The sequence below is a fragment of the Thermobia domestica genome, chromosome 1, assembly GCF_964235325.1.
Source record: "Thermobia domestica chromosome 1, izTheDome1.hap1.1, whole genome shotgun sequence".
Classification (NCBI taxonomy): domain Eukaryota; kingdom Metazoa; phylum Arthropoda; class Insecta; order Zygentoma; family Lepismatidae; genus Thermobia; species Thermobia domestica.
Window position 1 is genome coordinate 219,118,723 of NC_137454.1, and position 26,416 is coordinate 219,145,138.

The 26,416-nt window shown below is 34.5% G+C and overlaps 1 protein-coding gene across 1 annotated transcript in view; it reads left to right on the forward strand.

Annotated features, from left to right (window-relative positions):
- Positions 1-3,549: 3,549 nt before the first annotated feature.
- The window catches only part of bchs (WD repeat and FYVE domain containing 3 bchs), a 232,287-nt gene continuing 209,420 nt past the window's right edge, over positions 3,550-26,416 (forward strand). Inside the window, exons 1-6 of the mRNA XM_081770205.1 lie at positions 3,550-3,796; positions 8,988-9,199; positions 12,051-12,296; positions 14,277-14,429; positions 17,239-17,431; positions 23,891-24,077. Coding sequence (XP_081626331.1) covers positions 9,002-9,199; positions 12,051-12,296; positions 14,277-14,429; positions 17,239-17,431; positions 23,891-24,077 — 977 coding nt within the window. The 5' untranslated portion in view covers positions 3,550-3,796; positions 8,988-9,001. The remainder of the gene's footprint in view (positions 3,797-8,987; positions 9,200-12,050; positions 12,297-14,276; positions 14,430-17,238; positions 17,432-23,890; positions 24,078-26,416) is intronic.

The window sequence follows — 26,416 nt, forward strand, 5'->3', positions numbered from 1 at the left end:
TTTTCTTTCATACGAAATATTATAGGATGTAACTAGATGTTTCAAGTGTATATCTTATTTTTATCAAAAATTAAATTATTTTATTATTATTTGTTTTTCTCTCATCTTTCTGCTAAGATCAAATTCATGTTTACGTAATCCAAGATTCTATGTAGAATGATACATTTATATGTGTATTCAATTGCATGTTATGAATATTTTCTTTATGTTTAAATTCTTAATAGATGTAATAAATGTTGACCAACTATAGTTAGATTATAGTTTCTTTTTAAACTGAATCACCTATATCAGTACATTGTTCTGTATGTATGTGTGTGTGCGTGAATGAGTGACAAATTTAGCTCTAACTAGTAGCTTTTAAGCTTGATTTACGACGGTAGTGTTTACAATATGTGTGTAATACTATATTATAGGTGTATTATAGTTATTATAGGTGCAAAACCGAGGTCATGAAAGGCGACTAACTCTAAATTATTCTAAATCGGCTCTGAAAGGAAAGCCAAAACAACACGATGAGCCTGGATAACGACAGTCTGTTCAAAAATCTCGAAAACTTCTATTTGTGGAAAATATTTAAATCACTTTGGATTTTTTTCTTTCTTTTGCTAATTCAAATGTGTGTTCGATCTCCACTATGGAAATTCATATACTGGATAAAGATTATTTAACATTTGGAAATAACGGTCAAACGATTAAATTAATACTTCTCATCACCTGGGCTGGGTCAAGGTATCTCCCACTTGTGCAGTTGCCTGGATCCAGGTCAGGGCAGTATGAGGGAACATGTCTCTCTTCGGGATCATTTCAGAATTGATTATAAAGTAATAACATTCGGGTATGTATCAACTTTTCAATAGACATTCAAGTTTCTTTACCATATTCTCGTCCAGGGGCGGATCCAGGGGGGGACATGGCGATTGCCCCCCAGAAGAAGAAACTTTCTTATTTTATATATAAATAAAACCCATCCGAGAGTTCTTAAAAGTAGCTCTAAGTAACATTATTGATAAATTTGCTAGAATGTTGTTCGTTGAGAGTCATATTCTCCAGACCTCATCTTCGACAGCATTTGAACTAGTGTATCTACAAGAATCAAATCTTCCGATATGTCCCCATCTACTTGAGATAAGGCGAAACTCAAAGTTGTAGCATGACAGCAGTCATCTCAAATTTTACCAGAGCAAAAACATTCCCTCTTATGCAGATTACACTAATTTGCCGGATGGAGTGATGGAAGTAAATAAATATCACAAGTTCCAGATTTGGTTTAATACCACGTAATAATATAAATAGTTGTTTGGTATATAAACTGTATTATTAATAATAATAATAACAATAATAATAATAAAAAGAGTGATGGACAAGGACAAATGTTCTTAAGAGACAAACGTCGCACACAAAACAGGAACTGAATTCTAACAGGACATTGATTTGCCGTCCCAGCCCACTTTAAACTTTAAGCCTTGCACTTGAAGCTTAAGTTTCACTTTAAAGTACATTGCCAATAATTCCAATAATTATCATGTATTCTTAATATTTCAGAAAAATGTCCCGATTTCACACTCTGAAAATATGGTAGCCTAATCAGTGACGAAACTAAATATTCGGCGCCCAGGGCTAATTTTGCGATTAGCATCCCCTTCATCTATATACACCGGTAAACACACTGATTAGTTTGCTGGCGCCGGGGGCAACTGCCTCGATTGCAGCCTCTTGTTTTGATCTGGCCGTAGTTCAATTATTTTTGGTTACTTTTACTCTTGAGCTCTAAAACTGAGTAATGAATTTGCCTTTACTTCATTAAAATGATGAACTAAACAATCTTTGAAGCCACAAAAAAAAAAAAAAGTTTTTCTTTTCTTAATATCAAACAGTGTCAGAACAGACATTTCAATGGGAACTCTTTACAGCAAAAGAAGTATACGTGGCGTGGCCTTTTTTCTTCCTTTTGTTTACCTTAACTAGTTTTTTTTCTTTAGAATTTCGAGTGAATTCAAATACACGAACATTTCATATCCACAACGAATAGTCAAAACTCAGCGGTAGAACATCACCTTAAGATTCGGAAGATGGTGTGATCGATCCCTCATGGGTAAATATTTCGACTGAGGAGTTTTCCAAGATTCTTCCTCGGTATCACTATGGAAATATTTCGTCCTATTGACTCATTTCCCTCATTTCTATGCCTTGAGACTTGGATGTTTCAAAGCTTTAAAATAAATTCAAATGTAGTTGAAGTAACTTAACGCTACTATCCTGTAGTCGATGCTAAATTAACCCTTTAACTGCCACAATGTATTAGCAAAAACTTTCTTCGGGTCAAAACGTAATTTTGATTTTCCTCATTTTATTTGGACCGATTCTGCATACTGCATGTGTATAATCTTCGAAATCTAAAAAGTATGAGGCATCCATAAGTGCCACGCGATACAAATTTATTAAAACAGTGAGGCATAGCGTTGATACCTCATGGTGGTTAATGGGTTAACATTGTTAATTTTGAGATTAGATTTGGCGGAGAGTATTAATTAGTATATCCTGTTGAAAATTCATTTCACCACTGATTTACTGTTCTGCATAATTCCTACAATATAATTTTTTTTAAATAGAAATACTTAATGCTTTATTTTCTCAGAAATGTATATTTTGACGAAGAACAAATATAAATCTGTGATAAAAGTGGGTATTCACTGACTGAAATTACTGAATGGAATAGCTGTGGACCAGTCCCACAAACTTTGGATACCTCCAACACTATCAGTCTGTGTGGGGGGCCAAGAATTTTAGCAAGGGGACCTGACCTCCCGGGCCCTCCCTTGGCTCCGTCAGTGATGTTTTTGTTTTTATTTTATTGTGTATTTTGGCTAATAAAATGTACTGGGTATTTTGGACTGAGGAAAATTTCAATAACTTTAACATCATCTCATTACAAATTTTTGTGATTTAGAGTGCGGTAGTGCGTTTCGCAAATATTGCGAAGACCGTTACGGAATCAGGCCAACAGACAGAATTTTAAGAAGTTTTGTTAAACTAGACGCCATAATAATGGATAAAATGGTTTGACACGGATTTTAATTTTGAACATGATAGACTTCTGTTATACTTCTTATGTATTTTTTTTTTAGGATAAGAAAGGAATATGGATTTTTCGCCAGAAATAACAGAAACTCAAAAATTCTATGCCCTAGATCGTCCCATTGGTACACTTGAGAAAAATTAGGAAAAGTAAATAATTAGTATGTTAATAAGTTACAGTAATTTATGATTGAAAATTACTGTAAACTTTCCTTTTATGGCTTGACTGTTTAAGATCAGATTTACGAATGAATTAGGGACGACCTAACATTAATAGCGTCTCAATTACTGTGAACCACTTACTTATGCTGTGAACTTCTTGGTAGGATAAACCATAGTATAGAAATTCTTAAGTATTCAAGTACTGAGGCGAGTTTGCTCTACACTTCACTATTAATCTCTCATTGTGATAGGGTTTATTAATAGACAGAACTTGGAAAGAATATAATTTTTGTTTCACATTGTTCATTGCTACTAATAATTTCCTATACTTTCACAGTATTTTTAAAGGGAAATTTCACAATAATATTTTGAGCAAGTACAGTCACTGCGACAACTGTGACATGGAGAACTATGTTCAAAACAAGATGGCTTCAGACGAAACTGTAAAGGGTGGGATATAACTATAGTGGGCGTAATCATGAGGGGGTTTATTGAGCTAATTTATGGATATTGTAGTGTATAAGAACTATATAAGTGTATTTTTAATCATATGTGAAAGGTAAGTGTTTTAAATTATATCTTTTAGCTTTCATACTAAGTGTCTACGCATTAATCAATACCTGGAAAAGAAATAGGTGAAAGTGGATTGCTCAAGTTAACAATCTTTAAATGTCACTTTAAAAATATTTGAGTAAAATAGAATTATTTGTTTCGGTGGTTTCTTTGTTTTATGATAATGACCGATATGCGAAAATATGTGACAAACACGATTGAGATTGCTAAACTATTGAATTTAAGAGGTGATGTTGCCAAATGGTAATGCTTGGAAAACGATCAACATTCAGTTAGAAGGAGATAATTACTTATATTTTGCGTTTACATAAGTAAAAGTTTTGATCCAATAGTAGATATCTTAATTGCAGAATAAGAAAATTAAATTCAATAAGTGGAAAATCGGAAAATATGAAATGTAAAATGTGTGATGATAACGATTTTCTGTTTGAAAGTATGCGATTGGATCAGGCATCGAGGCCGGTTCCTTAACCACTACGCTACACGCCTGACATCAGACTATCACATAATTGCTCTTCACATATTATTTAAAGTGCCATTAATTCTATTTATTAAACATCGTGTAAGCAATGTTTTATCCAGACAGGGGGTAAAATTTTGAAGATGCAGGTGTAGCATGTAGGTGATGAGTATGAGATTTCACACGAAATCGAGAAGACTGCATAAAGCACTGGGTGTAAGTATAGAGGACAGATATTAACAGTAAGAGTACAGCATAGCTAATATCATTTTTACTTCATGACGTTAGTTATTTTTAGTTCAGAATGATTCGTTCCAGAACAATTAATCGTATGGTTGACTGAATATGTTAAGCCTCCCAGAGGGACTGGATTAAAACATAGGTCCATTCATTGAGTTCGGTTGATGGAAACAAACAACAATAGGAACAGGTGGACTCAGTTGATGTATTGGGGGGCGCGGTGGCTCAGTAGTAGAGCATTCATCTCCGGTGCTCGGAGTCCAGGGTTTCGATCCCAGCTCGGCCGTGTGGACTTTGTGGTGTACAAACACCGTGCTCGTGGGTTTTCTTTTTGTTCTCCCGTTTCCTCCCACTTTCTTCATTCCACCATTTCACTCATCTCTCATCATCACCGTCTCCTTTAGCCTAACCGGCATAAACGTGGGACGTAAAACTTAAATATTTCATTTCCTTTTTTTCAGTTGATGTATTGGGGTTAAGGTAAGTTGGTCGTCCGTTTCTAGCAAAATTTTGAAAATTTATCGGATTAAGATGGATGGAATTGAACGAACGTAATACTTCGAAATGGATCTGGATTTTGCAGGAGTGCAAGGAAAATGCTCATGCTTGCCATCATATAAACCTTCCTTGTTTATTTTCGTATTGTATTCCGCTGAAACTGGTTGATAGTAGGTGAAACGAACGAATTCCTAAATCATGTTCTCCACTTAGTTATTGAAGTAGCAATATTTCGTGTGGAGGTGCAGAATGAGCCGTCAACTTTTTTTTTTTTTTTTCATTCTTCTTACTTCAAATGATTTCCTAGATATTCTGGACTGTTATTACCCTGGCGCATGTCCAAATAATTGCATACAGATTGATAATATGCGTGCTGATGGGTTTCCGTTACTCTTACTGTTAATAATGTGCGTCCTGGTGTACACTCTATAAAACTGAATGTTCAGAAACAAGTCAACTTGAGGTAGGTGGCCACTTCAAGCGACATCACCAGTTAGGGCAGGAGGGCTTGGAAGGGGGAAGGGGGTGTCTTTAGGGAGCCGGGTCGTCACGGATCGATTATAAGCATATAAACGAGAATAGTGCAAAAATACTTAATGTCGCATAAAATTACATAGATTAGAACACTTGTAGCTCTATACTAGTATTTCACTTGTATTTCACACTAGTAGCTCTATACTTGTAAACATAAAATGCTGTGCAGGTTTCCTGCATCGTGCACAAATACTCCGCCAGTGGAAATTAATATGTTACACAGTCGTCTTTGAAATGGACTTACTCAGTAATTTGACACTAGTAACATTATACCGGGAAACATGAAATACTACGGGCAGAAATGCCCCAAGAGTGAAAATTAATATCCTAGACAATCCTCTGTCATATGCACTCACTTATTGTTACCGCAATTACCATTTTTATGACGGATTATTCTACATCAGTACCGTATTCCGTATTTAAAGCCCAAATGCTGTACTAGTTTACGGATCCATCCTTTTTTTCATCAGGAAATGCACTTCCAGTACCATATGAATAATTTTTTGCGGTAGGGGTTGCATTCATGGATGCCCTGGGGTGAGTTTGTAAGGAGCATACGCGTCACGACGGTAGGTATGCGCATGAACTACGGCAGTAGAAATATACTGCATTGCTATGCCTGTCGGATGCTTCTTTAGTTACGGACATGCAGTAGCTAATTGCATACAAATACAAATTCATGGCTTAGTATAACTAAGGTATATGATGTATCCTATTTGTATTCCTTATGGATCCCTATCGATGATACTAGGAAGGGGAAAAGTTGAAACAATATTAGTGGGAGATGCAATTATTATTTTGTATAGACCTGAAAAATAAAAATAGTCTAATATCCTAAGTAGGTGAAGTCAATAGCACCTTCATACAGAGAGAATATTATAGAAGTAACATTTGTTATGTTGTTGTTTGCTTGGTAACCTGCAATAGTGGAACTGAGTGTTTTGAGCACGTAAAGAATGTGTTACGTTAATAGTGTTTAAAAACAGCACATGAAACTGATATGAACGTTGCCTCGGTCCTGAAAAGCGTCGCTAACTTTCAAGGACCAATGCTGAACTATAAAGGAAATAAAAATGAAAGATCATCTGAATCGAATACGGGTCAGAGACCACTTTAGGAACTGACACATGTTTACAGATATTAACGTAAACTTCGATACGTGAATAAATTATATTTAATTAATGCCGGAATTTTTAGTGAAAACTCCCATTCATGAATCTTTAGCAAGTATCCATTCAAGCAATTCTGTTTTTATCTTTTTAAGAATTTACCGGTAAGTTTGTCTATACGGTACCGGCAAAGTTCTCAAAATATATTAGATATTGAGAAGAAAGCAAAGCGATGTTGCTAGTGCTGGGTGGATTCTCATTGAAAATTCTGTCAATTAAATAAATATATTGATGTATATGCAAGTTATTACGTTCCGGAATGTAAGTGGTTTACACTTTCAGTGCTGGCAGGCACATCTTTGAATATTCTACAGAAATGCCATGTCAGGACGTAACATGTATATTTGTTGTAATACTAGTAGTGCGTGAAACAAATATAGAACCTGTGTGAAGTTATAGCGTTATTGAACAGAAGTAGATCTTGAACTTTCCGAAGTACACGTAAATTAACCAGTGAGACCAAACACGTAACATAAACTTGCGGGGAGCATTAGTTCTTGATTAGTTCGGAATTTGAGGTTAGGCTGACAAGCACATAGCTGTTAGTTGCGGCTTAAGATATTCCGGGATGTTACGTAATGACACGGATGCCTCGTTTATCGTGTAGGTACTCGCTACCTATGATTTCCTTCAAAGGAAAAGAAACCAAATAGTACTTTTTTTCCATATTGTCTCAGACAGTATTAGTGAAGTTCTACTTAGAAGACTTTTTTTTTTTGGAAGAATTTAACTCGTAGACTGTAATCTTCTTTCCTCTATTACTCTCAAAGTAGTTTTCTCCTACTTCCAATGTAATATTTCTGCATAATTAAGTTAATATAATTCTGCTGACTGAAAATCTGTTACTGAACAAACGAAGGACGAAACTGAATTTTCTCATTCATTCTTCGTATGGATAATGTATGCATGTATATGTATATATTCGCTCGTCATGTGGAAAATGTTTATTAATTTTTTTAGCAGCAGAAAGTGAGGATTTCGACATCGCTCAATATACTTAGCAAAACGATGATTTTATTGTTGACACTTGCTTCGTTAGGAATAATTTAACATATTATTATTTACTAAATTTGGCAATTTCAAAATTCATAAAATGAACCTGTTTCTTTTAAGCGTTTCATATTAAAACCATTATCTGAACTAATAGAAAAGATAGCCGGTGGCGTGACCATGTTTCCAACTCTCTTGACGTCGAGATAGTGTGGTGGGGAATGGTCTGTACTTTGACATGATCTTGAAGAATAGTCTATGTATTCACCAACTGCGCCGGATTCAAGCCCCGATCGTGATTCGGAGAACCCACGATAATAGTATAGTAGGTTCCGCATAACATCGGTGTTGCATAAGGAAACAAAACACAAACACTTAGTAAAAATTTTGTTTCCCCCTCTGATTTCTATTTATCAACGAATGCAGTATCACAGAAATTCGGCAAACATACTCAATACAAGTACATACGATATGTTGATCAAGCTTTTATATTATTTTCCGTACACGTTTGTACTATAGGGAAGTTTATTAATTAGCCAATTAATTCTATATTTACGTATCACATAGTTAATTGTAGTCAAATAATTATGTTGAGTTCTACAATTACATTGCTGTTTACACATTGAGCGACCGAGAAAGAGAGCAGAAGCGGCTGTTGAAAATTTGTCGCTAGGATAATACAGTAGCACTATAAGGTTATTATTTACTAATCATGATAGTTCGATCGCCTTTTTGTTCAATTCCAATATACTCAAACACGGTTTATTTTGTTAAGTTGTTAAATATGAGTTACTGTGCTGAATTCCACGTTTCTAACTTAAATGACCCATGAAATAGTTATTCTTTGAAGAAGAAGAAACGTCACATGTTCCTTACATTATTCATTTGCAGAAAATCTTTTCTTAACTTTTATCAATATCACAAGCATAGTGTTTAAATTTGAAGTTTCTGAGGAGTTGAGCGGGTTCATATTGGTGTTGAACGTATAAATTTAAGCTTGAAATAGTATATATTTAGACAATACATTTGCTTTCTTTTAACTGAAAAGTGATCATTTAGCAATGCACGCATTTGCAAACAATTTTGATATACATGTGAAAATGCTGTAAAGTTTTAGTTATTTTTAGTTTTTTTTTCTAAGTGGTTTTTAATTTTTCTTTAAAGGAAAAAGCAAATGTAACGTAAATATTCTTCTTTATTTCCCATTATCTATTACATTTGAGTTCCTGAAATTTCTTATGCAGGAACTTTTCTTCTTTTTTTAAATTGTTGTTTATTCGTTTCAGTTGCACCAGATACCATGAATATTATGAGAAAATTTCGCGTTGGAGGCACGGGGCCTCCAGCGCAAGAGGATTCTCAAAACAATTCCCAGCACACTGCATTGGGACTGATGCATCTGAAGAAGTTATTTTCAGAATATACTCATCCTCCTCATCCTTTGAGTGAACGAGAGCGTGATGATAAACTCTACAATATGCTCCCTCTATTTTGTAAGGTAAGAATGAGATTCGGATCTAGTTTTCTAATGTTCCAGAGTGTATTTTCAGAATAACATGTTATTAATGTATGTTTTAATAATTAATGTTTTAATATTGGTTTATAGTATTGAATACAGACGTCAGAGTCAAATATTTTGTCGTATTTAATTAGTGCATGATGCGAAATTTCCGGTCGGCAGATCACCACGGCGACCAAATATTTTAGTGTGGCGATCGGAATTTGGTATATTTTTACGTTTTCTGACGACCAAACTCTCTGATCGGGCTACTGGATTGAAACCTAAAATTTCGTGCGCTGTATTAATGTAAGACAGATAGTAAAAGAAGCAAAAAGGAGTAAAGAAATAATACTTTTTATACTTGTAATTTCTACAATATTTATATTTGGTCAAGTGAGATGATTAGGCTTAAAACTTATCAAGATATTGTACATATATTTGTCTTTAGTTTCCTTATCACGCCATTACATTTAGTCGTCTTCGCGTATCGTTAATTCCATAATACAGTTTTACAAGATAGTATCTTCTTTTATTCCTAGTAACGGTACATTTTTAACTTTGGACACTTACAAACGGTACATTTTTAACTTTGGACACTTACATTCAAGTCTCCATATATACCAATAATATAAACATTTAAATTGATAAATTCATTGATTTGGGAGGTATGTTACAAGTTTATATTTAAATACTGTTAACTTATAACATTCCAACAAATAATATTTTGATTGTGTTTTTGTTGTCATAAATAAAACATGCGTGGTTGTTGGTGAGCAATATATTACAGCACACTGTGATTTGAGGTTCTCTTAATAGTAAGGGATTTGTTTGTATTTTGGTATTATATTCACAGTTACCGTAATAAAAAATCAAAGTGTGTTAATTGTAGATACATTTGTGTAATTTAAAGCTTATGTGCCTAAAAGATGAATAACCCTCCAGCTATATTTTTTTTCGAAGTTGTGCATTTCTTCTTCGTGCCTCTAAAGTTCTGCTAATTTTACAGCTCCTTTTCCTCTTACAAAGTTAAACCTTAGAATTGTAGTCCTTTTATATATGCGATAAACTAGATAGACTTACGAATGCACAATGTGTAGAGCACACAATTTAATTCTAACACAACAACAGTTGCATTGTACCGTTTAATTCACTGTGGTTGTACAGGGTGTTTCAAAACAACAGCAACAACGCTTGGGAGGTGATTCCTGACACCAAGATAAGACAAAAAGTATAGGCCAACCTGGGTGCACAAATGCTTCCTTTCGGAGTTATAGGCTGCCGAAAACATAAAAAAATGAACTTTAAAGCTCCATAGCTCCAAAAATACGGAACCTACCGTAGTCGGGTCGAGACTTCACTTAGGCACTAGTAAGTGCCCTAACCAAATATCCAAGTTTCAGAATCCTGTAGTATTTCCACAACAATTTTTATAGGGGTAGTTGGAGAGTACTTCAGATTATATACCCGTAGCCAAACTGCCTCTATAGAAATTGCTACAGAAGTACCGCAGGATTATGAAACATGTATTTTTGGATAGCGCACATATTAGTTCCGAAGTAAAGTCGATCCAGTTACGGTAGGTTCCATAGTTTTGGAGCTATGAAGCTTTAAAGTTCATTTTTTCATGTTCTTGGCAGTCTGTAACTCCGAAAGGAACCATTTGTGCACCCAGGTTGGTCTATAGTTTTTGTCTTATCTTAGTGTCAGGAATCACCTCCCAAACGTTGTCGGTGTTGTTTTGAAACACCCTGTATATGGGAAAGATAGAGAATACATATATATTGAGCACAAAGAATACATTGAATCCTGACGATTTTTCTGAATGACGTTACACAAATAATCAGTTAGCGCAAACATACAGTGAAACATAAAAAGAAGAAAAAATAATTAAAATTTCTGTGCCTCCCTTTTATATCCTCCAGCTTGTCGGATGGCTTTTTCGTTCGTTTTTAATCGTTTCTGTGTGCATCTTTATTAATTTCGCTTTCAAGTGAAACGGTAGACGTAATTTTGATCTTTGAATTCAATTTTTGTTACTTCATTATGAGTTACTTTTCTCTTTCGTGCAACTCATTCTAAAATTACCGCTGTTTTTGGAAATTTGTGATAAAAGCTTGGAATTCCTTACAATATAGAGAAAACAACTTTTCTGAGTAAGTATTTTTACAACTTCGTTGCAAATTAATTTTAAACGTTGCGCAAACATGTGATGGAAATGTGAGGAGCGAATTCATGTGTCCAACGTAGGAGATCATTTAATTGTCCTGACAGAACATTGACTCTTATCTGAGCAACCAATCGTCGTCGAAAGCTAAATTTATCGAGAACATTGACAAGAAATTACATACAGCTATAGCAAATTTATCTTCTAAATCGTGAAATCCTAAAAAGTGTTGCCGAATTTCATCTTCAAAATCGAAATACCATCAAACATGAGATCCACATCCTCTTTCCTTTGTTTCCTCCACCTTGGGAAAAAAACAATCATTTACTCATACTACCAACTGATGCAACTATACAATCAATCAGTTCATATTGAGTTGCTTTTGACAAACTATTAAAATTACCTAGTTTTTCTTATTAGGTTTTCAGTTCCTGTCAATTTAACATCAAAATAAAATTTGTTTAATATTTCCCCGGTTCAAAGAGTAATTCGATTTAGAATGACCACGAAACGATAGTCTTACGTAATATACATGCATAGGAAGAATGTACATGTTAAATCAACCGATTTCTTGAACATTTTTGTTGTTTGACTGACACCGTTCCAGTTTATGCAGAATCGGTGTTCTGTACAGTTTTGCGACAGATGTTTGTAAATTATTATTATTTTTTCCTTTTGCTGTAGGTGTTTGGAAATAGCCCGTCGTCAGATATGATTGAAAAGTTCAGAGATGTACTAGCATTCTGTCAGCAAGTCTCCAGGCTAATGGTTTCAGAAATAAGAAAACGTGCATCCAACCAATCCACCGAAGCAGCAAGTTGTGCAATTGTAAAATTTTTGGAGATTGAAAATTCTGAAGAATCCAGCAATGGATGGATGTTGCTTTCAACTCTCAATTTATTAGCTGCTGGCGATCCATCTCTTGTTCAGGTATATATTTAGTAGAAATCGATGTATGCATATCTATTATCTCTAGCAGAAATTGTGTATATTGATATCTTAGTAGCTCATGGAATAGACAATATTACGTCACTTTTTATATGTGTGTAGTAGAGCAAAGTGATTCGTAGTACTGAGTACAGTTTTAAACATAATAAGAATAATGAAAACATATTTCAGTTTTAATCTAATGAATTTGACTTTACAAAGAACATTTTAAATGTATAATTTATTTGAATATAAATTCGACTAATATATTTAGGAGATTAACCACCAAGTGCAATGATGTGCGATCCTTTGGCGCTGGAAACTCTGTTTGAATTACCAGTGGGAGCTCATGTGGTTCGCATCCAACGTTAAGCTATAGGTCTACTCTCATAGCGTCGCTGCTTAAAGGGACGCTAAGCTCCAAGCCAACCAACCAAGTGCATTGGTAGCTTATGTTTAACCCTTGCGACGTCAAGGGTATTGGCATGGTACAAACCATCAAGATCGGCTTATTTCAACACTTGTATATTTGCCGTAATAATTAGGTTTAAAAAATAATAAAGGTGTTATATGGCATGGATAGTTACATGGAGAATTCATACAATTTTAAAAGTGTGCGTAATAGTTAACATTTTTGTCTTTTGACGTGATATTGGTGTCCCAAATGGTAAAATAGGTGTGCTAGTTTACAATGGACAAAGTGTCAGTAAGTTGGATTAGTGAATTGCCCGGATTTTGGAACACTAATTTGAACATTCAGTCGAGATTGAATCTGATCTGATCTGTGTTACGCCTTTCCATTTTTATATTTTGCTTTTCCAGTTTTGAGTTCAACTCTTCTTTAAATACCCCCTCCCCCCTTATTCTTAAGTTACTACTTTCTAAGAACCACGTTTTGATTAGAATGCCCTAAAATCAAATTTCAAAGGAAACGAGCAACTTTGAGCAAAATCTTAACTCCTGTTCTTGAGGATTTGTCTTCAATGTACATGCGAGAGTAATTTGAAAACTTTTGAAGTAACGTTAAAAACTTTATTTTCCTCGTAAAAATCAGGTTTATTTTTCAACGTAGTCTCCCTTCACAATAGTATACTTGGTTCAACCATGCTTTAAAGGTTCATTTTTTATTTATTTATTTTAGTTTAACGTTCCACGGTTATGCACCGAGGGTAAAGGAACGGTAGTGATAAGATGGGCAACACTGGTGAAATAACGAGAGCAGGAGGAAACAAGAGACCCCGAAAAAAACCGTCGGACACGGTATTTGTCCGCTACAAAGCTCACTTGTCGCTGACTGGGATCGAACCAAGGTCCCCACGCACTGGATACGAGCGCTCTTCCTCTACAAAATTCTCTGCTAATTATTTAAGCTCTTCGTTTGAAAGAAATCGAAGTCAATCAAGGTAATTTGTGAACTTTGGAAAGAGGGAAAGTCTAAGGAAGCCAAATCTGGTAAATAATGCAGATGTAGCAGTAAGTCCTAACTCATTTGATTTGGTCGTTGCAATGACCTCCGTATGGAGGCGAGCATTGTCGTGATACAAGTTTAATTCCTGTGATAAATTCTGGCCTTTTTCTTCTTTTTAATTGGTTGTAATTGGTTCCAGAACTCTATAGTACTCGCCGGCATTACCAGATGATGATTTTACCAGACAATAAGGAAGATACATTAGGGATAGTTCAGTGCATACATGGTGGGACTATTATTCTTTACCTTAATGTTGCATAAGGACGCGGAAGGAAATTAATTTTCTAACAGTAATAGTAAAAAAACTTAAAAATAATGTAAGGCAACATTTATTTAATACTACATAAGATATATTCTGGAATGTTGTAACTTATGTTCTTGACTTTTTTTTTTCAAGCTCTTGTTACGTACATACATATTTTAATTTCCGTACCATTATTAATGAGCAATATTGTGCGTAATATTTTGTTCCCAATATTTTGTTAAATTAAAAATGTTAATTTCCTTGCTTTTAGGTAATGACATCAGTGTCAGTGCCCTCTACTCTTGTCAAGTGCCTATATTTGTTTTTTGATCTACCGGAGATTGAAAATGCAGATACTCCTGAGTCTGGTAGTGAATTTACTCCAAGAGAAAGAAGAATATTGCTACAGAAAATATTTGTACAGGTAAATACCATAAAATATTAATTCATCAGTAAGCATGAAACAATTTATTTCGATAATACATGGAAATTCAAATTATGATTGAGACAAATTGCCTTTATTTTGTTAATTCTTTCGTTTTTTTTTTTTTTTTTTTTTTTTAAATTTTTTAATACTTCGGTGTGTATTGTTGATATTCGGTTATGATGTATTTGTTTGCTAATTTCCCATCGAGTTATCGTATATATAGAGGGTGTCTACAGGTCAAGGAAGTTAAGGAAAAGTCAAGAAATAGAACACTAGGTAAGAATATCAAGAAAAGTCAAGAAAATGACAAGGTAGGTCAAGAATTTGCAATGGATGGTCCTAATGTAAACGTAAAATGTTTGCTTGATGTGAAGTAACGCCTCAAAATTGAAGCAGATGATCCAGGCCAGCCAGAAATTTTTGATATGGGAACATGTTCTTTGCATATTGTACATGGAACCTGCAAAACTGCTCATAACAAGATTGGGTGGTCACTTCATGAGTTTCTTCGTTCTCTTTTTTATCTGTTCAATGATTATCCTTCCAGACGAGCAGATTACACACACCTTTCTGGTTCCTTAAGACTTCCTTTTAAATTTTTGTTTAGACGGCTAAAAAACTAGAAAGTCATTCAAAGAGCCTTAGAAATGATCACCCCTCTTACGAAGTGTGTGAGTGCTGCCCAAAGCAGCTTCCTCAAACTAAGAGCTTCAAAAAGGTACAAGATTTTCTGCGAAATCAGCTTCTAGTTGCAAAGCTTGAGTTTCTTCAGTCAGTTGCACTTAAGTTGGAGCTTTTTCTTGTCATATTTCAGGCTATTGATTCACTTCTGTCATTCATGTACAGGGGACTGTACAGTGTTGCAACCAGAGTCATTCGCAAAACTGTCATGAACGGAATTAACAACACCAGGAAGCTTACTACCATTGACTTGACAAATTCGTCCAATATCAAAATGGCTCAGGATGTAGATGTTGGTTTTGGTACTTCTGCTGCTTGCAAAGGTTTAAAAGATCTGGAGATACTGTCATTTCGGAACCAGTGCAAAGAATTGTTGATCAGTCTGTTCAAGAAACTAGTTGAAAAGTATCTATTGGCCTGTAGAATTGTTAAAGGGGCCTCTTGTCTTTCACCAGATGTAATGGCGAATAGCTCATTACGGGTGTTTCGTAAGTGAAAGTTTTAACTATGACACAACAATAAATAAAGCCATAGTCCCATCCAGGATGAAAGTTAAAGTGTATTCTAAGAGGTAACACTGAGATGATAAGATTAGGTAAATTAGATGTGCAGTCTTTATTAATTACAAGCTCTTCAGACAAAAGTGTAAAATACCTTCAGCTTTCATGTTAATCGGCCATTGCTAGAGAGAGAGAGAGAGAGAAAAAGTACTACTTGACCAAGAAAATTTGTAAAATCGTCAAGAAAAGGTCAAGGAATTTGGATTCTCAAAACTTGTAGATACCCTGATATAGGATAAATCACATGCAAAAGTATGAAAAAATAATGTTTGAAAACAAGTGTAAAAATAGAAACTAATAAGATTTGTTTTAAATTACTTGCATCATTTGTGTATAGTATTTATTTTTATTGTGTAACATTTCTGGATTACGAAGTAAAACTCAGTGAAAGTATTATGGTAATGTTTTTGAACTTATAAATATAGGGGGAGGGTCCTTTATTACTACCATCTTCTGCTAGTATGAGCAAAAGTACCAGCACTTACCGTTCCAAATCAGATTAATACATGCTGGTAGTTCAAAGTGTTTTGCATTTTCTTGTAAGAGGGTAGAAAGTAATAGAATAATGAAAAATGAGAATAAATACGGTGAACGTCGTAAAAGGGCATGTTTTTAAGGAAGTTGTCTCTGTTTACAAATATCTTCCTGTTTAAGATTTTGTAATCTAAGAGTGGGTCTTATGAACTGAACAGTATTTTCATTATCCAAATTACACTGCACTAGATAAACTTAACAGTTTGGTTCTAGTTTTTTATCGTGGTTTCGCCCAAAGCATTTCTAAATTTAGTTCCTAGTAGTATTCCAACAATTATTCCTTCATCATTCATTTGTTCATCATCTAATTGCTTACTAGATATAATGATGGAACTAAGTGAAAGATTGTCCTTTTATTTATTGTTACTCTTTTATTTATTGCGTCTCATGCTTAATGTACTATAAAATATATTGTGTCAGTACTCCCTTGGTGCCTTCTTTAGCAGAGTTATGTGATTCTCTAAACTTCTCAAATATCATCTTACACTGTTCGGGGTTTACGGTAAGAAATGATAATATCAGAAAACTTGTTAATCTGGTAATGAAAATTCGTCACACTTGGGACACTCTTTAGAAAATATTTCGTAAAACTTACGCTGGAACTTTATTAAAAATACCGATAAAATTGTGTGCTAGCTTCAGAAGTTGTGATAACTTCTAAAAGGTACTTCATGAATTATGGACACGGAATAATGTAAGATAAAATTTTACTTCTCATTTTGTACTCTACACTTGAAATTTTGGGAAGAAAGAAGAATTACATGTGAGTTACATAGATTTGCTGAGGAAGATACTGGAGAGTAATGATACTGTACAGTTAACAGTACATTAATCATTAGACGCAGGTAAATTATTACAAATATGCATCAATCTGCATAGACGCAGATCATTAATTAACGAGAATTCGAAGTTCCGCTATTCACATTGGAAGGAAAACGCAGTTAAATAATAAGTTTGAAAATTTTTATAAAAAAATGTGACATTAATTCACAATTCAGAAGATCGGATTCATAAGAGTATTTTCGTTGTAGGTTCTAGTAAGGCTTTGTAGTCATGTTGCTCCTGCAGAAGAATTGGCACGAAAGGATGATCTGACGCTTTTGTTTTCCGCTATCACAAGTTGGTGCCCACCTCATAATGTTCTTTGGAGGAAAAGTGCTGCTGAAGTTTTAATGACACTATCCAGACATGGACTAAGTCAACCAGTTGTTAGTTACATTCACAGTAAGTATACAAGACATCGTTTTTGCCTTTTGGTTTTTGTGTTCTTATGTGAAGTGTAAATAAAGTACTGGTAGTTCTGTCAGGAGGCGAGCATGATGGGACAAGAGATGGGTTTGGAAATTGGAATAGGGTGCCCATTCAGCTGTAAAAATCTTGAAACCGCGAGTTTTGGTATCAAGAGAGAAATTAATACTAATTATAAAAAAGGAAGACTTTAAAAATAAATTGTATTGTTTTAATATTTACCAGTTTCTTGTATGTACTGTTGACATCGTAAGCTTTAATTATTTCACTGCAACGTGCCGACCAACGCGCCGCGTCTATTGTCCCGCACCGTGCAGTTCTTATTTTCGCCTTTAAAACTGGAAAATTTTGGACTGTGGAAGTTCAAATCATTGTCAAGATATGCAGCGCCCAAAGGAGTCTAAAGCGAGTAATTGTGGTGCTATGCATGGTTTTAGTGGCGAATGTCGTGTGAGGTTCCTTAAAGAATAGAACATATTGTAGATTAGGTTTATGGTGGTAGTCCTAGTTGTGAGTTAATGTGTGTAGTAATCAGTAAAATTTAATAACTTATTACTGATTTTAGTGTTTTATATGGAAAAAAGGTGTTAAATTGAGCAAAATATATAAAGAAGTATTTATAAAGCTGAACCTCTTTATTACTGACTAGCCGTCGAAGGCAACAGGATTGATTACCAAAATTATACTAGTAATATAAAAATCCTTTTAGGATTCCTAGGGCACGTTATAAATGAGTATTAGTTAGCAGTAAAGCATGTTTACGAAACTTCAATAGCGTGCTTGAATTAAAATCTAAGTGGTCGGTTACAAAACAACCATTAGTTTTAGTAAAGATTTGAAGAAGTTTCTGACAATGATACCGAATATTTGCAAGTGGGTCGAGATGTTCTGTTTAGGCTGAGAGGATTCAGCAGATTAGACTAGTTGTCCTTCCGTTATGGTGGAGCAGGTGGAGTTGGCAGGCTCCTTTATTAAAATTCATCGTCAATGGATTGTCAGAGAGAAATCTGTAGAAATTGGGTGTAATTATTAAACTGTGTTGCATATCCTGAAGGAAAAAGTGCATTGCTCATTGTAACGTGGCAAGTACAGTGGTGACCCAATTTTTGAGCTGGTAGCAGTGATGTTTTGTGTAGCATTCTGGTTTGATCCATCGTACTCAACAGACGTAAACCCGTGCGATTTTAACATACTTTAAAAACCTCTCAAGACACCAGGTTTGTACATATTCCATCACTTCTACTCGGCCATAGGGGGTCCATTGCGAGAATCAATTAAAATAATTTCAACAACAATATACGACGTGTACCATGGATTTGCGAAACAGGACAGGGCATCACAAGACTATATCGAAGACCTGTAATGTAGTTGTCATTGTATGTTTAATAACATGTCTATGCCAAATATGTTTTCAGTACTTTATTTTTTACAGTCCACGTAAATACGAGCAAGACTAATTTTATTATAACTAATTGAGATTAAAAAGTTTATTTATTACAGTGTCGTATATATATATATATATATATATATATATATATATATATATATATATATATATATATATATATATATATATATATATATATATATATATATATTCACAGGGTGTTCATTTATTATGTAGCCAAAATCCATTGGTGAAATCATCACACCTAAACAATAAAAAAAAGTCCATATGAACATTAGGCGAAAAACGCGTTGTTTCAAAGTTACGAGATGCCGAAATCGAGAGAATTGAAACTTTGAGGCTGCCTAGTTCGAAAACTATGAGAGATATCAAATACAGTTAAAGAACTATTAAAGGAACTAGTATATTGTCTATCTAAATACCTATGTTTCAGAATTGGATTGTACCGGCGCACATGATTTTAGAGAGAGAGAGGTGGAAGAGCAGAACCTATACCGCAGCTCCCTCTATAAAATCCGTTGCACCGAAACGTACAAGTCTGAAATTTGGTTATTTAGATAGACAGTGTACTAGTTCATCTAATATTTCTTTAACCGCCTTTGGTATCTTTCATAGTTTTGGAGCTAGGCAGCTTCAAAGTTACAATTTTCTCGATGTCGGCATGTGGTAACTTTGAAACAACGCGTTTCTTGCCTAATGTTCACCCGGACTTTTTTTTTTTTTTTTTTTTTTTTGTTTAGGTGTGAGGATTTCACCAGTGGATTTTGGCTACATAATAAATGAACACCCTCTATATATGCTGTTTTAATACATTTTGAAGAAACTATATACGTACTGGATTCTGTTTCTTCTTAACAAACTTAGGAAAGAAATAAAAAAATAAAATAATCTTCTTTTAAAACTCATTCAGACTCAGAGTTCTGTTCTTATACAATATATATAGGATGTCTACAAAGTCTTTTGCCACTCCAATAATTCCGAACAAAGCCGAGACCCACATACCATTGTTTTATGAGGTTGATATTTCTGGTAAGTGGATTCCACTAATATCATCTCCAGATGGGATGGCAGGAGAAACCTAGATATTTTAAATAGTAAGGGAGTCAAGGAATATATCACTTAATGTGCTTAGAGAGAGAAATAATGTACAAGGTTCAGGTCACTTGGTAGACTTTACAACAATAGCAATAGCAATACTCCTATAATAGAGAAATGACTGAAGCTGTGGGAAAACTATGTAACACAACTCGAATTAGTTTTGACGAAGAACGTTTCCAACAAATCTAAATCGGTTCCAGGGCACACTCCTTAAGGAGAACTCAATTATGTCTCTCAATTTCTGCTGTAGGTGAATTTTAAATTAGTACCAGTTATTTGCTTGTAGAAATTGTACAGTCGATATCTGGCCGATCCCTGATTGTACAAACAAACAACTTGTACTGTGCATTGGACTCCCTGCAAATGCTGTCAAAACAATTTCTGATGTTCCATCATCAGTAGCAGTTTGGACTAATGTGATGTGACCACTTCACATCCTATTTCATGGAATTTTGCTAGTAAGGATGCAACCGTGCTATGTGAAACTGGTAACCTACTTGGATGGTAATTGTTCAAGTCAGCAGGTCCCTTTCCTAGACATTAGGATCATTTCTATCTATCCTTTTGTGTCATCATTGTTATCATTATTTCCTGTTAGAAAGCAGTTATGTTCACTGTGCTTACCCATAACCCTCAAATGACAACATCTGTGTAATATTTGAATACATGCTGTAAATAGACGCAGGAGGCCTTTCTACTGTTATTTAATACTATACATGACCTTAAAAAAAAGGCTAATTTTAAAATTGTGGTCATGAATTGGAAGTACGCTCAAACATAGGATCCTTGTATGTTTAATAGAATCCAATCGCAATATGTAATGGTGAACTCTATATAGTCAACATGCCTTTCATTCGGAGAAAGAATGCCATCTTGGGACTTCTGACTCATCCTGTACGTTATCCCTTCTGTAGATTGTTGACAGTAAATATATGATGTTATTTTACTCCCCTAATAGGAAATTGTGTTCCCTTTCAAACGAAAACATATCGGGAAACGAAAATATATCTTGACAGAAAAAAGATAGAGACTTCGATAGATGAATGTGTACGTACATTTTCAAAATCGACTATTAATACTTTGGAAAGAAACTTCATGGGTTGGAAAGAATCCATCCATGTTGTTAATCACGGCCTTTTACTACTTAATTATATAAGACATATTGTTCCGTTCTTTCAACACATTGTCCACAAAACATTCGAGCACAGCAACCTTTCGGAGACTGTATAAAAAAAATCACCAGATGTTAAAGAATTATGGGTTTTTATGTTTCCCTGTAGATGCTTTATGCTTAATTTCAGAGAAATGTGAGATGGCGGGGTGACATTCGTATGTGAGCTGATGATATGATGTGGAATTACCCAGAAACGACTACTGAAAGAAATGTGGTGGCCCCCCGTAGCGTAGTCGCTAACACACTCGCCTTTTCTGTTAGCGGTCCCGGGTTCGATTCCCGGTGGGGATACTCAGTCGAAAAGGTGTAAGCTTTTCAGGCCAGTCATCCTGAGTGAGGTTTTCCCTCATTCACACCAGGCAAATGCCGGGATGGTACCTAACATAATGGTCCCAGGCCGCTTCCTGCTTTTCCTATTCCTTCCCCTCCAATTCCTCAGGCAGTGTGATCACCGAGGAACATCCCTCATGTGTGTGACTGCTTAACATGATCATAGATGCCGAAAGCCCAGAAATTTAATCCCCAATTCCTGAAAGAAATGTGATTTATTTTTTATTTGTTTATTTATTATTGTAGCAAAAATTCCAAATCTGCACATAAATTAAAGCAATTTGCACCAAACATGGCGTGCATTAGTAGACAGTTGAGTAATAATCTTAATCGACAGTTCAAGCATTGACGTTGTAGTAAATAATAATCTGGTAACATGATGAATCGAATATAGAATACACCAACTCTTAGTAGACGCATGTTTACGTGGTACGAAATAGATCTTTCGAGCCATATTTTCAGGGTGTCGACTAGTCTGGAAAACTTGGAAAACCTGGAAAAATCAGGGAATTTTATAATTTCTGGAAAAGTTAAGGAATTTTCTGTATATTGTGGAAATTTTTGGAAAAATTAGGTTTATTTAATTGCTTTTACATTTTACCTGCGCAATGTTTGGAAAACAACTTTTCGCTACAGCAGAAGTCATCATACAATAAAGGATTTCTGAAAGGAGTTGGCAACCCTTGCCTCTGGATCCCCTGGTTTCTGATCTCCATTTCAAAAAGCGATCCTCATGTGCAGGGGTGTAGCTAGGCTATTGCAACCGGTGACCCCGAATAAAGTCCTAAATAACACCTTCTGATCTTGTAGATTTTAATGTAGTGATAAGTGAGAGCTTAGTATTGTTCCTAGTTTTATAACAGCTGTCGCAACTAAGAGAACAGATATTATAAAACTACAAGTGTTTGGAATACCGAGAAAGCTAATTAGATTAATTAAGATATGTTTAAATGAATCCCAAAGTAAAGTCCGGGTAGGAAAATTTTTGTCCACGAGCTTTCACGTCGAAAATGGCCTGAAACAAGGAGATGCGTTGTCGCCATTATTATTTAACTTCGTTCTGGAATACGCTATAAGGAAAATCAAAGATAGCAACCAGGGCCTAAAGTTGAACGGTATTCACCAGGTTATGGCATATGCTGAAGATGTGCAGAGAATGAGATTGCTTTTCTTAGGAAGAATTTAACAAAATTTTAAGATTAGTCTCAAATAAAATTTCGATAATAGATTATCTCAATTTATAATACTTTTAACTTATCAAAATGCTCGTCATCTATATGAATAATTGCGATATTTCAAAAGTAACTGCTTTATTATAAAATTCCTTCATTTGGATTTTTGATAACTCCTTCACTCATAATTTTTACCAATATTCTGGCTTCCTCTAAACAAAACAACACTGTACATACTTCGGCTACACCTTCGTTTTGTTTGAAAGTTATGTGAAAACTTGGATTGAAGAATTTATCAGACACTCGTAATTTTCCCTTGTGTCAGAAAAAAAGCAATTGCTTTTGAGATACTGCAGTTGTTCATACAGCTTACAAGCATTTTGAAGAACAAGTTAATTTTTATCTACAACTATATTCTCATAGTTTTAAATATCTTAATTCATGTTTTTTTTGGAGATCTGATAATCTCGTAAGTTATTGCGGAAATGGAGAAAAAGTGGATGATTTGTATTCACGTATTTTGTCAACAGTGAGGCTGTGTAGGACGAGATTTATAAAGTTGAATCTGAACTAGTAGTGCGTTCGATTCTTTTCCACCAGGAATCGAACTCAGGACCTCGTGTACAAAAATACATACACTGTAGCCGCTAGACCAACGAGCGGTACGAAAAAGTACGTGACAGAGAAGATAATATGTATTTCCATTTGCTTTTATATTTAGAACTATATATAAAAAAAAGTGTCGAAACCAAGAATTAGCTGATATCATTGTTCACTTTTATCTTGGATTTTTAAATTTTTTTTGTCAATTGACGTTTCTTATTTGTCAGTCCAAAGATAGTGTCTTCTTACTGTTGTTTACTTCTGTTCTTAGATTTCTGTTTGCTGTAATTGTGTAAATTTATTTTATTTTTCATTTCAAAGTGTGTGATTAGATATATATATATATATATATATATATATATATATATATATATATATATATATATATATATATATATATATATATATATCTTCATTGTATTAGTTTAGTATCTAACAAAAAAAGAAAAAAAATATTTGTTCTAATGACTCAGGACTTTCCAAATTGAATCAAGTTCACAGGCTCCTGACCCTACCGACCTTGTTTTTCATCCAGCGTCCGCCTTCATTACATCATCTATTGTTCTGTTTTGCGTATGTACTTTTTTTGCATTTAAGATACATATTGCAAACATAGACTAAAATAATTTGTTCTTCTAATTTTCTCGCAGACAAGAGCTGTGTGGCATTGTGCATAGAAAATATGCAGCGAGTTCAGGAACTGTCTCCTCTGGAGATAGTTGAGATGTTTGTGGCCGTATTCTGTTTCCTTAAGGACTCCAGTGAAGTATCCCAGGTGCTGTTGGATGATTTCCGAACGTGTCAGGGGTACTTCTTTCTCTCGGAATTTCTTCTGCGGTAAGAAAAAATAGAATCTAAGAAGTTGTTAATATGTAAATTAAGCGTTATCTTTTAGATTATGTATTTAAGTTTGTTGTCTTATTTTCCTTTTAGAGTATGCAGTTGAGTTTGTAGTTACCCTTGCAAACACTTCAATTTACCTGTAAATTTTGTAATATCCATTAGCTAGAACAAATATAAAAATACCTTAAGTTGACCACCGATTCCTTATTTCCATATCAGAGAGTAGGTATTATAGTTAAGGTGCGGAAAAATTCGTTAAATGATAGTAGCAAGAAATAATAGATTGATTCAAAATTACGTTTAAAATTAATTTATTACCAATTATACATTATTAGACTTCCAAACTATGTTATGAATAAGTGTCGGAAGTTTTATAGAACGGCTTTTTCCGTCCTTCTGTCGACAAGTATCAGAGCAAAAATTGTAAGAGTTTCAACCGATTCAGCGTCCCAAGGAGAGGTTCCGTGTCCTCCGTTAACACACTATCCAAACCGGCAGTGGTTCAAATCAGTCATTTCTGGTTTCAGAATTTATCGCCTTAGAATTGAAAATGGTAACAGATTAACACTACCAAAACCGAAAGTGTGTTAAATTTAATATTACTTCTAGTTTCAATACTGGTTTCCACAGAGGAAGAATAAGAGATACCGAGATGCGTTTTTTTTTTTTTTTAATCGATCTAGCGTCCTTAGAAAAGGTTGCTTCTCTTCTGTTAACTCTGTATTTAATTCGGAAGTGGTTCAGATAAATCATTTCTGGTTTCAACCATAGAACGAAAACGTAACAGATAGCAAGAATCGGTGTTTTGCAAACGATTCAGCGTCTCAAGGCAACATATCGTAACTATTTCGAACATTCTACCAAAACCAGAAGTGGTTCAAACTTAATATTACTTCTAGTTTCAATACTGATTTCTACAGAGAAAGAACACTTAAGAGATATCAAGATGCAGTTTTCTGCAATCAATTCAGAATAGGTTCAATTTTCATTATTAACCCTCTTTTCAAATTGGAAGTGGTTCAAGTTAGCTGTTTCCGGTTTCAATACTGATTTTCATAGAGCAAAAACTGTAAGAGATATGGATGTTTTTTTTCAATTAATTTAGCTTCCTAAGAATAGGTTCCGCATTTTACATATGCCTATGGTTCAGATTAATCATGGACATGGTTCAGATTAATCATTTCCGGTTTTGACATTGCTCGCCATAGAACAAAATGGTAATATATAGTGACAAGCGGTTTTTTGCAGTTGATTCAGAATGTCAAGAGAACAAAGCAACACTCTACCAAAAATGGCAATGGATGAAATTTATGACTACTTCCGTTTTCAATACTGATTTCCGTAGAGCAGAAACTGAAAGAGATGCGGTCTTTTGCAATCGATTCAGCTTTCTAAGAGTAATTCTATATCCTCCCGTAACTATCTATTCAATCCGAAATTGGTTCAAGTTAACGATTTCTGGCTTCAACCGTTATCGCTATAGTACATGAACAGTAAGGCATAGCGAGTAATGGCTTATGATATGGACTCATCGTCCGAGAAATACAAGGTTCTTTGATCATATTAATCTATTACAACCAGTAGTTATAGATGTACTACTGTAAGTTTGAGTATTGAATTCCCATAGTTTGGAAGTTTATCGTAGTTTCACACTGTGAAACGAAACTTACTTGTTATTATTTGATTCGTGGATAACTTAAATTTTATAAATTTAGTTTTCTTTCATGAACGCTGTACAAATAAAGTGCTTCAATTTACAAATTCTGACTTGAGTTATATATAATTCAACAAATTTCAAGAGATGAAACAAGTTCTCAGCGCTTATATGACTTCAGAGCAACTCAGGAAAGGTCGCTTCTTTGAATTGGTTACTATGAGAACGGAAAATGGAAGTTTGTGGATTCTAAAGGTCAGAGTTCTGAAACCAGTAGTGAAAGAACGCGACCGCAAAATTCTGTAATTGTGTAGTGTTAAAACTGGATACTAGAAATCTAACCTTCCTCTGCTAAACTTGTAGTATAGATATAATTCTAGGTTAGACTAAACACTTCAGTATCTCTTATGTTATTCGTATTAAACAATAAGTGCAGAACTTAAAACAGATTCTAACTTGTCGTTTAATTATAAATAAACATTGATCTACACTACTGTTTGCAGCACCAAAAAAAAATTATGAATATGTTAAAACTCAGATTTTTACGACAAAATACGACTAACAATTGATTACAGTTTCGTTGGGATGGTACATGCACGGTCCTAACAGCGTCCTAAGTCGATGCTCGGAGTAGTACCGCGAGAAGGTGGTAATGTGGTAGAAGGTACATAACACTCGG